The sequence below is a fragment of the Musa acuminata genome, chromosome BXJ2-9 (genome assembly GCF_036884655.1).
Source record: "Musa acuminata AAA Group cultivar baxijiao chromosome BXJ2-9, Cavendish_Baxijiao_AAA, whole genome shotgun sequence".
NCBI classification, from domain to species: Eukaryota; Viridiplantae; Streptophyta; class Magnoliopsida; order Zingiberales; family Musaceae; genus Musa; species Musa acuminata.
In genome coordinates this window covers 47,745,805-47,762,059 of record NC_088346.1, presented here as the reverse complement: position 1 = coordinate 47,762,059, position 16,255 = coordinate 47,745,805, and the positions used below count along the sequence as shown (strand labels likewise).

The 16,255-nt window shown below is 35.9% G+C and overlaps 2 protein-coding genes across 2 annotated transcripts; one reads left to right on the top strand and one right to left on the bottom strand.

The window, feature by feature from the left end:
* The first annotated feature begins 473 nt into the window (after positions 1-473).
* On the top strand, positions 474-11,184 carry LOC103999206 (uncharacterized). Its single transcript, XM_009420883.3, has 12 exons — positions 474-1,229; positions 3,083-3,285; positions 3,419-3,616; positions 5,390-5,461; positions 6,508-6,603; positions 7,074-7,153; positions 7,369-7,444; positions 7,647-7,857; positions 8,107-8,303; positions 8,622-8,727; positions 9,934-10,023; positions 10,187-11,184. The coding sequence occupies exons 1-12, from the start codon at positions 599-601 to the stop codon at positions 10,999-11,001; spliced, it is 2,775 nt and encodes a 924-aa protein (XP_009419158.2). The 5' UTR covers positions 474-598; the 3' UTR covers positions 11,002-11,184.
* A 687-nt stretch (positions 11,185-11,871) lies between these two features.
* LOC135623730 (zinc finger A20 and AN1 domain-containing stress-associated protein 8-like) lies at positions 11,872-13,314 on the bottom strand. Its single transcript, XM_065126988.1, has 3 exons — positions 13,240-13,314; positions 13,061-13,127; positions 11,872-12,673 (listed from the first exon to the last, which is right to left on the bottom strand). The coding sequence occupies exon 3, from the start codon at positions 12,660-12,662 to the stop codon at positions 12,135-12,137; it is 528 nt and encodes a 175-aa protein (XP_064983060.1). The 5' UTR covers positions 12,663-12,673; positions 13,061-13,127; positions 13,240-13,314; the 3' UTR covers positions 11,872-12,134.
* Between the last annotated feature and the right edge of the window lie 2,941 nt (positions 13,315-16,255).

The following is a 16,255-nucleotide window of genomic DNA, read 5'->3' as shown; positions in this document are numbered from 1 at the left end:
AAAAGAAAAGTAGTAAAAACAATCTTATTTGATTCGTAACTTCCATATTAACTGTTTGCAGATCAAATTAATTATAGGATATTCTCATTTAAATAAGCAGATCGTTGTGATCGATATAAGAAAAATATCAGCGACGGATCGGACGGAGGACTGTGCACAGAAATGGGATTTGCGTGATACACTATCCATAAAAAGGTTATAAACCGTTCCGTCTTAATTGCTTGCATAATCAAATTAATCATATGTTATTCTTTATTTATGTACAAGAATAATATTATTCCACGGAATGATCTGAAATAAATGTGATTCGCGTGATCCTCATAACCGTTTGTTCTCTGGACGATTGAAATAGGAAGCAGAATGAGACGAACGGTTATGCCTTTTCCTCAAATTTAGATTCTTTCTTTACTCTCCCCTTCCCCACCACCCACCAATACCCATAACAATAATCATAAATAAGAAAAGAAAAAGAAATTAATGCCCTCCCTCTCTCCTCCATTGATCTTTACGCTTTCCTTCGTCCGATTCTTTCTCCTTCCTCTCCCCCTTTTGTTGGTTACCGGATGTCTTCTCATCTCTTCTGCAATCGCCTTCATCCATGTCTGAGATCGTCTCGGAAAAAGAGAATCGTGGCTTAATTTTGCTTTCCGTTCATCGATTCTCCTTGTCGCTCACTTTGCATCGAATTGAGAGATCCATGGCGCTGCAGTTGATCTGTTGCTTTCTAGTGTTCTTGCTCTATGGCAATGTTTCCGGAAAGGAATGCACCAACACTCCTAATGAGCTATCTTCTCACACTGTTCGTGCTCAGCTTATGTCCACCGAGAAGCAATCTTGGAAGGCGCATGCGCTCTCTGACTACCACTTAAACCCCACGGATGAGTCCGCGTGGATGGAGTTGGGACGGAGAGAAGCGCTGAATAAGGAGGTTGGTATCGAGGAATTTGACTGGCTGATGCTCTACCGGAGCATGAAGGGTTTCGGCCGGGTCGAGGTGATCGCGAGGCAGCGAGGAGAAGATTTCCTTAGCGAGGTGTCGCTCCACGACGTTCGTCTTGATCCGGATTCCATGTATGGACGAGCACAGCAGACGAATTTGGAGTACTTGTTACTTCTTGATGTCGATCGACTAGTTTGGAGCTTTAGGAAACAGGCTGGTTTATCAGCTCCGGGTGAACCTTATGGAGGATGGGAGAGACCAGATGTGGAGATTAGAGGACATTTTGTGGGTAAGTTGTTTGTAGGAGAACTATAACTCTAGTTGCTGGCCGCTCATGCTTTTTGCAAATTGCTTGTGGTGTTTCTTTCATATACTGATTGATCTTTTTGTGCTTGTTTTCTCACCAATTTGTTCATAATGGAAAAGCCTTTTATTGTTGGATTGGCTGGCATCAGTATAGTCTTTTTTTTTTTCCTTTTTGGATTGAGAGCTTAACATTTAATAAAGGATCTTAGCTTTCTAATTAGTAATATAATTGTAGTAATTTGTAATAAAGAATCTTAACATCCAATAGTTGTTTTAGATAAATTTGAAAGAGAATCGTCACACTGATGTTGTTTTTGTGTTTCTCCAAATACCTACAAGCGGAGGTTGTCTTCCTGATGGTAATTGAACTACCGTTAGCATGTTCTTGCTGTTCCTGGTGTAAACGAATTCATTTTCTCTAGAAACCTAGAAGTTTTTGTCATTCATTATTTTTTTTAGATATCTTTGCTCTGTCCATTGTCTCCCTGGGATATGGATTCATCATTTGACATCAAAATTTCATGAACTCCGCTTCCATGTTTGATAATTTCTCTATCAGCTAAGCATTTTGCCAGTAACTTTCCTACATCTACTTAGAAATTTTGTCTCGATCAGAAGAAGCAGTCTTCTTCTGTAATCTCATTAAAGTTTAAAGAAAAGGAAAATGTTAGCTACAGCACTTCAACTGCCCCTTCAATTAGCTCTTGATTTGTTGCCCTTCATAGTTTTTCCTTCCTTATATATATGTATTACAGGATGTGCGTAGGCATGATAATGCACATGATAGAGTTTACTGGAAGATAGAGTGCCTAGCTCATGGGGAAAACCTGCCTGATGCCAACCGTTCAGCTACTTGGATGGTGGTGTTTTGCCCTTCGATTTTCTGTTGGGGTTGTCATGGCACACTAATTAATCTTTCTACTGCTGATACATTATTGAGATCTTTAGCTAAAATGAGTTGAATGAGACAGTGAGACTACAAATTGGCACCAGCGCCACAATAAAATCTAATAGAACACTTAAATCTCCTGTTTTATAATCAGTCAAGTTGGTTATGAAACATATATTGCATTTTAAATGTATAGCACAACGCTATCCTGTAATCTTCTGGTATTATAACAAGGAGAAACAGACTAATTGAAGTATCTTTTCCTTTGTTGTGTGAACATGTGAAACTTGAATATGTTGGTCTTAAATCCGAGTGCTTATCATGTATCACAACTGAGCCTTGTACTAAATGGTTTATATCTAATCAGATAACCTAGACCAATTAACTGTGTCTACCTATGAACTGATTTGGCATTGAAGTGACCACTAGATGCCTTACCATAAAGGCTTACTTGGTGTAAGTCTTGGCCACAATTTATGAGTTGTTTAAACTTTAAAGTTTGTCCAACTTCTTGCTGTTTTTTCGTTGATCATTAAACTAAATATTTATAATTGTTTCTGTTGTAATCATGTTAGTTTTCACAGTTAATGTTCTCATGTGGTCACTTGTATAAGAATATGCTAATTATTTATTGAAGATCAGTGACAAGTTAATTTCTCATTGATTCAGGCAGAATGTAGTAGTAGTGCATGTGTAATGCTGAGATGAATTCTGGTTTATTGATTTTTTCCTATAAAGTTGATCAAAGCTGGTCTGGGGAAGTAAGAAAGGACGCAATCCTCTTGGACTATCTAATACACTACTGTTCACTCATCTTAACAATGGTTATAATTACATATCTGTGCAGCATACCAGATTTCTATGGATATAACCATCTTTTCTTTGAATTCTTCCTAAAATTTGAGTTGATGATATGCTGTCATAATCTTGATTGCTGCATTTTGCAGGGCACTATGTGAGTGCTTCTGCTCAAATGTGGGCTAGTACACACAACAGAACGCTATATGAAAAGATGTCGTCAGTGATTGATGCACTTTATGAATGCCAGAAGAAGACAGGCACAGGATATCTGTCTGCTTTCCCTCCTGAATTTTTTGACCGTTTTGAAGCTATAAAAAGTGTTTGGGCTCCATATTACACAATTCACAAGGTAATTTATCAAGATTCTGATACTTGATAACTTGAATAAAATGCATTGCCATTGATTGCTGACATCTTCATCTTTAACTGCCATTGTCATTTGTTATTCTTCTATATTTAACCTAATGCTGATCTACTGACAGATCATGGCTGGCCTCCTCGATCAACATATATTAGCTGGTAGTGTCAAAGCATTGCAAATGGTGGTGTGGATGGCAGATTACTTTGGGAACCGTGTCAAGAATGTTATACAAAAATACAGCATAGAAAGACATTGGTCGTCTCTCAATGAAGAAACGGGTGGGATGAATGATGTTCTTTATAGGCTCTACAGTGTGACGGTAAATTACCTTGTGAACTTCGTATTGCAATTTGCAATTACATACTAGTAATATGGCTACACAATTGCCCACTTGGTCACTGTTTTGAATTCTGCAATTTTATACAAAACCCTTGAAGGGATACACAAAACACCTTTTTTCATAAATTTGACTAAAAAAATAACCATCTTTTCGCCATCCTGCCTTCTATGTTGGTGATTTACCCCTTGCTGTGCTTGTCTAGATGAGAGTGATGGGCATATCTGATGATCATGAGGTGATAAGCAATTGTTGCACAGACTATCATGCAGTCTTTAAGTAAATTTTAGTAGATCAATTAAGAAAAATGGCATCATTTGGTTAGGTAAAATCGGATGAAGATTTATGTTGTGCACCTTGCTTCATGAAGCCTTTCTAGTAGGAAAATAAGTTCATTATTGGTCTTTTCATGGGTTCAAGTTATAAGAAAATCCATATATAATTTTGTCATTACCTATGGTTCTGGATCTTCTTGGTTGGATTAGTAGTCTCCTGAATTGTTGAAAGCATTTCCGTTGAAGGTAAATGTCTAACTCATTCTATCTCATCTTTTTACTACAGAGGATAATATAATCTTCCTATGTACATTCGCCATGTACACATGTCTTTATTGTAATTTAAAATATAAAGAAGCCTTTTTTATTGAAAAATGAAAAAAAAGGAATTTACATTTTTCACTGTTACTTGCTATTTTACCAACCATTGGAAACTAATATTTTTTTCAGTTTTTTTATGTACAAAATTTTTTTTGCTACTGGTCAATATAATTGACAGTAATTTCTAATCGATACTTATGTTAAAGCAATAAGAGTGTTCTGTTTATATGATTATAGTATCTGTGCAGATGTCTTAGCATATCCAGGTTACTTAATTTACTATATGTAGCAGTTCATAGTATGCTTGATATTTGGTTATGTAGACTGCTTTCTGTGCAATTATTTTACTTCAATTCTTATCCTAATGCATGATCCACATGGATCAACTTCTTAAATAAAATTTCCTTGAATTTGTTTTCTGATTATCTTCTAAGCTTTTGCTTTCATGTTGTTTCATATATAAAGTCAGCATAAAACTATATGAAACTTAGCTTGAAAGAAGCTCTTCTAGTTATTCATGGTGTGCGACATTGTTATAAGTTATAACTGCTTAAAGTTCTGATAATTTGAAATTAAATACCATTGCTTTGGTAGCAATATTGAGGTTATCCCAAGGTTTATCGTACCACAGCGTATTGCTCGATATGGGTGGCATGTATCTGCTCGATAGGGGATCGGTATAGGTACTAGTTTGCCAGTACACCTCACCGTACCGTGTGTCAATACATTGGTACGGTTCGGTATGTAGTATATTGATGGTTGATCGATACACTAGTATGGACTAGTAAGGCAAACCATGGGTTATCCAATATTGAAAGAATTGGGCTCTTAAGCTAGATGAAATAGTTTTGAATCTTTAGTGGTTAAAATTACTGCAGACATGTAAGTAATAGACAATTGTGGCATGGTAATATGAATAAAATTATATATATTTTTACTGCTCTAGTTCTCCAATGATCTAAAGTTGTTTAAAAAATTGTCTACTTCAAGAGCACCTGATATCCTAGTGAAGCTTGCAGTCCAAGCATTATTGGAATACTTTGTTAGTAAGAATCTTTTGAAAAAAAGACTTGTATTTAATTTCTTGTTGTCGACAACTTTTTGGTCAGTATTGTAGGAACAAAAAGCTAAATCAGAGTTTCTTGTTTGACTAATGCAGAAAGATCAAAAGCATCTGGTATTGGCTCATCTTTTTGACAAACCATGTTTTCTTGGTTTGCTTGCAGTTCAGGTAATCATTCATGTCCCAGATCATAGTTCCCTCCCCTTTTTTTATAACTTTATGCATCTGCATTTCGGCTGGCCAACACTAAAATCACTTCAAATGGTAAAAGGTAGTTACTGGTTGTTCCTTCCTGTGTTTTTTATAACTTTATGCATCTGCATTTTGGCTGGCCAACACTACAATCACTTCAAATAGTAAAAGGTAGTTACTGGTTTGATCTTTCACATCTTGTGGCCTTTTGACAATAGATACAACTCTCCAGAAATTTGCCCACATGGTGGACAATCAACAAAAAATAGAAACTATATGCAGAATTGTTGAAGTGATGGAAAAAATATGATTGTCATAGAGTTCAATTATTTGATTTTTTTTAGCAATATATATTATTTTGCAGAAGATTCGTGGTTTCTTCTGTTGCTGCTTTCCTTCAATTACTCCAGCCCATAACATTCTTTTCCCAACTTAAAAACATTGTATGCCTTTCATGAGAATAATATGCTCCATTTTATCAATTCTTTTGACTTGGGATGTAATATATGAACTACTATGTCCAAAATAAGAAACATGGCAGCCAACATGATGAAAGGACATTAGTTCAAGAATAGAAAAGAAAGCTTTTGGGAGGCAACAAGTAAAATAAAAAAAAAAGGGAAGAGGACACACATAAATTTGAGAAAAAAATAAACCAGATGCTTGTGATGTATAGTTATTTATTTTATCCAAAATTGTTCTCCTTTGTGGTCTCTCCTCCCTCTGTCTCTTACCTTTCAAGTGTCATCAATCATGCCCAATGCAGGCAAAATATTATGACAATTTCTTTTGACAAGGTATCTCATAGGCTACTATATCACTTGCTTTAATTACATAACGTAAACCAACCAATGCCAACAAACTGGTGAACATACATAGTGACTGAAGCTTAAAGTGAATGTTATGTGATGATGAACATATTGTTGTAAAGTGCACAATATGTTGTAATAACAACAAAATGTCATTATTTTTGTAATCTTGTCATGAAAAACAAGCTAATAGTTTCATATTTCTAATGGCAGGCTGACAGCCTTTCTGGTTTTCATTCAAATACACATATCCCAGTTGTTGTAGGAGCACAAATGAGATATGAGATCACAGGTGATCCACTATACAAGGTAATTGTGTCTTTAACAAGAATTATTTTTTTAATATCTGAAGCTACACTCTACTGATTACATCAATAGTGACATCTGAAAGATGATCAAAATAGTAGTAGATGCCATCTTCTTTCTCTTTGAACTTGGTATGTATCGTTTGCAGACTGAGGCCTTGTGTTAACTATGTTCTTTCAAGGGGCACAAACCAGCTGGTCAGGCTGGATCTCTTGCAGTTGTTGTGTCTTTTACTTCTTAGCATTTCTTTAATTGCTTTCTTCTATGATGTTACATGGCAACTTTTATGTTTGTTTGGGGTGCCATTTGTCATTGTTGTGTAGCCAGTACACCAGACCATTTAGAAGTCAAAGCCAGTCAACAATTGCTAAGTGCTCATGTGTAATCTGTCCTTCCATTTTTTAGAACAGTATATTTTAGAACTTGTCTCAAAATGTAGAATGATCTGGCTAGACACTCAATTCATCTTTCAGGATATTGGTGCGTTTTTTATGGATGTTGTGAATTCTTCCCACAGCTATGCTACAGGAGGAACCTCAGTTGGCGAATTCTGGTAACATGATTATCGGTAGCTTTTGTTTCCATTTACTACTTTGACTGATAGGTAATTTGTCGAATTGTTCATACGATGATGAATCTTGAAATATCATGCCAATATGTGACCTTTAGTTTCTGAAAAATATTTTACGGTTTCTGTATTCTAGAAATGGTATAATTTAAGATGTTCTTTTCTTCTGTTACAGTCTGTCTGTTAACTTTGATGTGTAGGTCTGATCCAAAACGTTTAGCAGATACACTAGGTACAGAAAATGAAGAATCTTGCACAACTTACAACATGCTTAAGGTGCAGCAACCTTGCTTTTGCTAGTATTACCTACCTCTTCTTCAGAATATACAATTATTAATTAACATCTAAGGTTCTCACTCCAATCGAGACCAGGAAAAAGGTTACCAAGGTGTCAAAACTTGAAGATGTTTATCTCACATAGAGTGTCATTTCTCAGGGTATATCATTTTCTTTTTTTTAAATGTATGCCTGTCTGCAGGTATCTCGCAACTTATTTCGTTGGACAAAGGAAATGGCATATGCTGATTATTATGAGAGAGCAATATTGAATGGCGTGCTAAGCATTCAAAGAGGGAAGGAGCCTGGAGTGATGATTTACATGCTTCCACTGGGGCGTGGACACTCCAAGGCAAGGAGCTACCATGGGTGGGGAACAAAGTTTGATTCATTTTGGTGTTGTTATGGAACAGGTAGTGTGATGTTCTTCCTGAGCCTCTCTGGTTTTTTAGCTATCAAAAGCTGTATCTTTTTCTTTCCACTTCTGTAAACTTAATAATTATCTATTATGCAGTGACTGCATGACCATAAATTCATGGAAATTCCCAGTTGATAGCCTCTGATGACTTGGAACTTGTCTACATTTTAACTGATCCTTTTTGATGTAATATTTTTGAAGATCATACGATGGGTATTCATTCTTTCTCTCTTTGTTTTTGCAGGAATAGAATCATTTTCAAAGCTAGGAGATTCTATTTATTTTGAGGAGAAGAGAACAACACCAAGCCTTTATGTCCTACAGTATGTATCAAGTTCTTTTATTTGGAGATCTGCAGGGATTGAACTCAAGCAGAAGACAAAACCTGTTAATTCCTTTGATCCTTATCTCCAAGTATCCATAACGATTTCAACTAATAAGGTACCATGAAGCAATTTAATTACTGTTGGGTATAAATAAGATCAAGACTTGAATAATCCACAGAGATTACCTGTAAATATCAATCTTGCTCTATATGGATTATGCATCATTTACACAATAAACTTTGATACTGATAATAATACTCTTCATACATAGAAGTATTCAGATTAGCTTTGTCACAACATCAATGCTCTTTTGATGGATTCATTCCTATCAGAAAAAAAAAATCAATCAAGGGCTTTTATTAATGTCATAAGAACTAGTTCCATTGAAAGACTTATAAAGATCTAATTTATTTTATATCGTGTCCACGTGTAGTCAAGTAGTCAAATTTCAACTTTGAACCTGAGGATACCATCTTGGACATCTTTAGATGGTGCAAAAGCAACTCTAAATGATAACAATCTGCAGCTACCATCTCCTGGTATGATTTTGTTCCATCTTTTCTTTGAGATAGATCTCATGGCTTTTATAGGTTTCAGTTATATCTTTCCTTCATGCCTATTGCTGTCCACGTAAACTTATATGAGCCTTAGAGCATAATGCCAATATGTATCATCAGTTCCAGTAGCAGTACAGAAGTAGTTATCAGGAAACAAGTCTTCAATTTCTTTAAATCTGATCAATATTGAAGTACAAAGACTTGTATGAGATGCTAGTTATTGAAATGAGTTTCTTTTTCTTCATGTATGGAAATTTAGTAAATAAATGGTCAAATAAGTCCGACTTTACTACTTTATATGATTTCTGAACCCCCATTGATCAACATCCACTACTGGAAAGGAATGGGATATGTATTTTGGACAACTCAATAATAAGTCTTTGTTTTTGTTCTCCATGACTGATATCTTTGATCTTTCTTTTCCCTGTTTGACGTTGAAGCGGTTGTAGGTTCACCATCAGCAGCAATAGTGCATCTTTCCCTTCCCCTGCCTTCATTTTTACAATTCCTGTTCCTGTTTTCCCAAGCACTGAATTGACAATTTCCATGCTGTCAGTTCTCCGTCTTCTCTCCCTCAGGCTTTTTGGAATCTGTGTGCTATGTTCACTTGTAGATTCCAGTCTCATTCTACTTCATGAAGTTTACCTTGAGCTCGGAATGCTGGATCTTGTTGGTTGCTTAGCTTTGTTTCTTGGTTATTATGAACAAGGTATGCAATACCGTACCGTACCGGTGTTTCGAAATTGGCTCGGTATGGTACCGAGCGGTAAACTAGGGCGTACCGAGCAGTTTTAAATATTTCTTCCTCTTACTGTAGCACTATAGCACGTTCCGTCCGGTAGCAAGCGGTCTGCGTCGGTATGCCATCGGACCGGTACGTACCATCCATATCGGGTGGTACCATTCGAAATTATATACCATGATCATGAAGTTGGCTAAAATATGTTTTTCTTGGAATTTAAACACAATGTTAGCCAGAACAATAAACCGTTCTTATAGAGAGAAAAAAAGTTTGAAGAGTTCAGACTTGGTTAAGCTCCTTGTTTGGGGCATAAGCATATGTCAACAATCTTGTCCTTGGTTCAAAATCCAATTTTGTGTTTGCATCTAAGGCTGCAAACTGTAGCTTGTTTTGATACTTGGTTGCCTTTGTTCTGCAAATTTTCTAACAGCAATGTGTTTTGGCAGGAAATTTCATTTCTGTGACCAGAAATTGGATGTCAAATGACATCGTGACTGTTACATTGCCTCTCAGATTAAGGATGGAGCGCATACAGGGTTAGTTCACAGAATTATTTCACTTTTTTGTTTTCTTCTTTGGCTTCTAATTGAGAACCTTTTAGAGGAAAGCACAATCAATTTGTTTTGCTGACAGTAATATATATATTGGGAGTAGATTCAACCGATCTGACACTTGAATTTGATCCATGATTTCTGGCAGATGATCGGCTTGAATATGGATCTCTCCAGGCAATTCTTTTTGGACCTTATCTTCTTGCAGGTCTGACCAATGGCGACTGGGACATTAATACTGGGAATTCCAGCTCTATCTCCGACTGGATCACGGCAGTTCCAGCTTCATATAGTGGTCAGCTGATAAGCCTCACGCAGGAGGCCAACGGCAAGGCGCTCGTCTTCTCCAATTCCAACGGCTCACTGACAATGGAGGAACTGCCCATTGAGGGGACTAATGCGGCTATCCACGGAACATTCAGATTTGTGTTCCCCGAGAAGCCGGCTGCTGTCCAGAGCTACGTTATGCTGGAGCCATTTGATCTTCCTGGCACGACGGTGGTGCATCGAGGCCCGAACAATGGGCTCGCAGTGTCATCATCGTCGATTGCTCCTGGTGCTGATGCCATGTTCAACATAGTACAGGGGTTGGATGGCGAACATGGGACGGTGTCGTTGGAGTCGAGCACCCAACGAGGATGTTTCGTGTGTGGCATCGGTGGATCGTATCTCTCTGCTGCCGGGAACAAGACGGTTCAACTGATCTGCCCATCGGACTCGGAGCTCGACATGATGTCTTTCCGGCAGACTGTGAGCTTCACTCCTGTTGCCGGAGGGTTGAGGCAGTACCATCCTATTAGCTTCGTGGCTAAGGGAGTCAGCCGGAATTTTCTGCTGGAGCCTTTGCTGAGCTTGAGAGATGAGACATACACTGTCTACTTCGACATCCACCAACAAGGCAATCCAGCGATCGACAACTTTGCCAGAGCCACCTTCACGCCCGTCGAATATGACACATCGTGATGTGCGTTACGTTGATGGGTTGCAGCCAATTCTCGACGGCAGCCAGATGTAAATATGTTTGTGTCGTAATCTATAAACTCATTTGACTGAAAGATAATAGAACAGCATCCATCTGTCATATTTGTGGTGCCGAGATTACATCTATAGAACAGAGCAACAGAATATATCATCGTTGCTGTCTGACATGAGTTCGCAGTGAGTCCTAAATCTTAGATTCAAGGAACCATTCTTAAAGCACCACAACCAACCTAAATCTTCTGCACCTCTCTACTGATACTTGAATATAACACCACCCATGTATCATAAAAATGCACAAGAATTCATTGTTTACAAAACCAAACACGACAACAACAGTAACAAGCCTTAATGACTTGACCACTTTTGATCTACCAAAACCTAGTCCAGTAGATCATATGCTGCTAAAACTAAGTCTCTCAGTTGATAGCATGCTCATGAGTCATAATCTTTTCTTGATAATATAGATATTGTGGCCTATTAAAAACCAGCAATACAAGACCATAGGACTTCGAAGCAGGGGTCAGACGAAATCATAGATTTACAAACCTAAAAACCCTTGATGTAACAACAGAAAAAGAACAGCTCCACGTTCCAATTACCTCAAATCTGTTTCACTTTGGAGAAATGGACATATTGCAAAACACTTACATAGAACACTGTAGAGCACAAGAACAAAAAGAAAACAAATACGGGAATTAAGGGCAAAACATGAACCCCAACCTTCCCAATGACATTCCTCAATAACCACAATTCAGATCATCGATCCAAAATGTTTCTCCATACCATACAATCAATAAAGCAAATTATAAAACTGATGCAGCGTAAGCTAAAAACTTCCCAAAAACATAGAACTGAACTCAACACATTGGCAATAATTACTATCACTAAATAAATATAGCATAACATCCATGATGGTACGTAAAAAGCATCAGATCATAAACCAACATATGTAATCCACCAATCAAGCACAAATAACAGCTCACACAATTACGTATTGATGCCCTAGGTATCACTCCACTCATTTTAGCAACAAGGACATCACAAAGCAGCCAACCAAAGGGAAAGCTTGGATAACAAGAACACTGAACCAGAGCTCAATGGCCTCACCCATTGCTTTAGATCTTGTCAAGCTTCTCAGCCTTAACCACAGGGTTCGCTTTGGCAATGGCATCCCTGGCAGCTCTCTGGTAGTCGAAAGGGCAGCCATGCTTGTCCGAATAACGATGCGTAATGCAGAAAAGATCCCCACATCGACATTGAAACCCTGTTAGACCGACCCGTTTCTTGCATGTGCTGCACCTATTTGGACCATTTTTTGCCTTTGCTTCCCCAGAACCACTCGAGCTTAGAACTTCTGGTGATTGTGAAGGAATGGCCTTTAGCTCCCCAGAGACAATTCTCACATCTGTTACAGAAGAGATTACAGGCTCCTTGCTATTGCTGCTGCAAATGTCACCACCACTGCCATTCACAAGATTGTCAATGGAGGATGCTGCAAGCTTGGCCTGCTCCTGCTTTAGAATCATTTCCCTGTGGCACTTGGAGCACATATTCATGGTCGCCGCACTTCCGAAGAATCCACAGTTGTTGATGCACAGGATCGGGCCCTCAGGAGCTTGGCATCCAGTCTCATCGTGATCCATCTTCAAGTTTGCTATACCACGATGACCATCAATTATATGCCTAATTAGTCTAAACCGAAACCCTAAGATAGATCATTCAGATAAGTTCAAAAAATCCAAGTATCAGTAACCCCATTTCGTCTAACAATTTAAATACCAAGAAGAAGATTCCTGATCACGATCAAAAAAATTAAAGCCTTTATCCCATAAATCCCTAAAGAAGTCTAGTTTATTCCAAAACAACAAATTTTACATCAGGAAAGACGTACAGCGACAACATACAGAATTCAATTTGGGTACAGTAATCAAGAATACGCATAAAAGAAAAGGCAAAAAGATAGAAACTAAAAGAAAGCCGGATGATTTCAACCCAACGATGAGCACTTTTATGCCCCCAACAACAAAAGAATGCAACTCACCTGCTCGAATCTGCTCTCAAAGGCGACTGTTTTCCCTCTCGGTCAGTAATAATAAGCTTGGACGAGCCTGGCGATTGAAAAAACGGGAACAGAGAGCAGAGCAAAAAATTCAAATCAACCAGCCTCGGCGATCGATCACCACAAAAAAGGAACGACAGCCAGCGTGTTAAAAACCTAACCCTAACCCTAGCAACCAGAGAGCTCCTCCTCGGAACGGTGCGATCGAGGCTGGGAAGATCCAAGTTAACTATGTGCTCATCCTCTGCTATCTTATCTTATGTTCCGCACTATATTGATATGCGTACACTGAATCGGCCGTCCACGTTTCTCTTAAGGACTGCTGATGCTCGATATCGATCGCTTGTGAGAAAATGGACGGCGATCTAAAGATGTCGCCTATGAAACCTTTATGAGCATACTTTGCATAAGAACAATGTCACTTGTAAATGATACCATTCTAATCCATTGGGTTGACTGTATCCATCTGTTATTATCGTTAATTTCTATAAGAATAATATGTTTCTTTCCCTTCCTTTTTAGACTCACTTAAATGAATCAGCACAAGTAATCAAATAATACTATTATATTTATTTATTTATTTATATTGATAAAAGTATATCATATAAAACTGATTTTATGAATATAAACAAAATATTGTTAGTAAAAACATATTGTTATGGAAAATATCAAATATAAAATACAAGATAATATAATGATATTGTTTATATAAATTTAATCATGAAATGAAGAAAAACCGCTTGAACATTAGCATATAAGGTTTTATGAAGCTTTAAAAAAAATATTTTGGAAACCTAAGTTGGAGGTCTTATTTAAAAATATTGGAACTCACCTTCCAATGTTTCAAAAATTCTAGATTTTCAAGAAAATTTGAAGGAATGGCTTACTAAGTCTTTAAGATAGGTTTTTTACTAATTCCATTCATTAAAAAAATTAAATTTGTATCATTTTTTTAATTTTATTAAATTTAAGATTAATTTATTATCGGTTTGGGTTAAAAAAATATGTGAGTAAAGAAAAAAAATTAAGAATTGAGTTGCACTATTTTTAGGATTATATTAAAAAATAATATAAGATACAATGTAACTTTTATTTTTCAAAAAAATAAAATTTTAGAAAATAAAAATGTCTTACAAAGTTTGAAATGAACTATATATAATTGATTTTTGATTAAAAAAAGATTGAATTTGTATGGATTTTTTATTTTTGTTCAAAAAAGATTCAATTAATGTATTGAATTTGTATGAATATTATCAAAGAAGATTATGTTAAATATCATATTTCGATGATAAATTATTGAGCTAATATACTTTTGAGATAAGTGGCGTAAGAAATACTTCAATCATACACTCTGACCGAGACAAATATCAAGTTGAATGATTGGTTGATGTGCCAAAGAATGAAGTTCATGCTAAAAGTTTCGACATAATATCGAATTGATCAAATATTACATTAGAAGATTAGACATCGTGATAAAGACAATATGTCGGAGGAGTAAGCGATATGTCAAGAATAAGATAATATATCAAAGGTTCAAATGAAAAACCGTACATCGGGACATGTCAAAAGTTTCAATATTTTGTTAGACAAAGTTGTTGACCCAACATCAAAATATTCTATCGTTAATTTGAGTAATTTTCTAGTTGAATTAGAGCTCAAACCTGCAACACCCTTCAGGCTTAAGTTTAGGTTGAAATTAAGCGTCATACCATCAAACTTAAGCAACGATACCATATGAGTCAACCAACGATAAAAAAGATATTAACAACCTTGCTGACAATAGTACAATCAATGTAGGTGGTCATATTGCCTATGTTGGCGATAGTATCACTTGGACTCTAATATATCAATGGTAGTACTACTAGAGTCAAAAGTTAGGTAATACCACTCAGTATCGATAATAGTACCCAGGCTCGACTGATGGAGCATATATCCTTGAGATTAAGAAGTATTATATGCTCTCATTTTGAGTATACCTTACGTATTCTTTGCTTTAGTTTAGTTGTAATACTAAGTTGTTACGAAGGTGAGAGATCTTTTGGAAGAAAAAATTAGTGTTAAAAGTTCTCTTCTAAGTTTTAAAAATAAGAAGGTTATAAAAGATGATTGATTTTCACTTGTTGAAAATAATATCATGGGTTAAAGTCGATAGCCTTGATGAAAAGAAAGTAGATATAGGTAAAAAAAATTTAACCAAAATAAAAATTAATATGCTTACCGTTACTCATCTTTTACTTATAACTTAGTATTATTATTTTTACCCATAACTTTTACTCTTACTCTGATGAATCGAGTTTTCAAAATATATTTTTTATTAGATTTTAAAATATTTAAAATTACTATAACACTAATTCACCCTAGCTTATTGCCCAGGGCTATTAAGATATTTAACAGGTTCTATTTTAAAAAGAAAAAGAAGATATGAGTTATAATGTTTTCCAAAGTGATTATATATTTTTTCCAATCTTATTTAGAAAAGTAGTAACTTTGTTTAAAAGAGTATAACTCACGTCTTAGTTCTTTTTTTACAAAAAAATTTAAATTTCAGCGAACATTAGAAATGACTTACAAAGAGGTAAATATTTAAGTCTTAAAAATAGGTATTTTCACATAAATTACACTATCTTTACTTAATTTATTACAATTATAGCAACAACATCAAAATAAGTATTTGAGTATGAAATTAATAAATATTCTAATATTTAAATACTACTTAAGATATTTATAAAAATATCATTTTTTGATTATTGAGTTTTTATTTACCCTTTTATGTTAATTATTTTAAATATTAGTTATAAAATTATATTTATTGGGTTATCTTTATGTTAATTATTTTAGTGATACAATCAAAGATGTAGATCTAACGATCCAACCAAAATCATCTCGAGATAAAGTCATCTCACGATAATTATATATTATCTTTGTGGTTAGATCTCTTTAGTATTTCGATACTTATATTTATAAAATTTATATTAAAATCTCTATAGTTATGATACTCAAATATGTAACCTCATTTACTTTAATACCATCATTTTATTAAAGAAAGATACAAGAAATGACAACATGTGTAGAAATAAGGTAGAGCAATGCAATATTGGCGTAGATATAGAGGCACCTAAGGAGGAAGAGGAGGGAGAGCAACGATGAGAGGTATGGTGAAGGGAGAGGAGGAAGAGG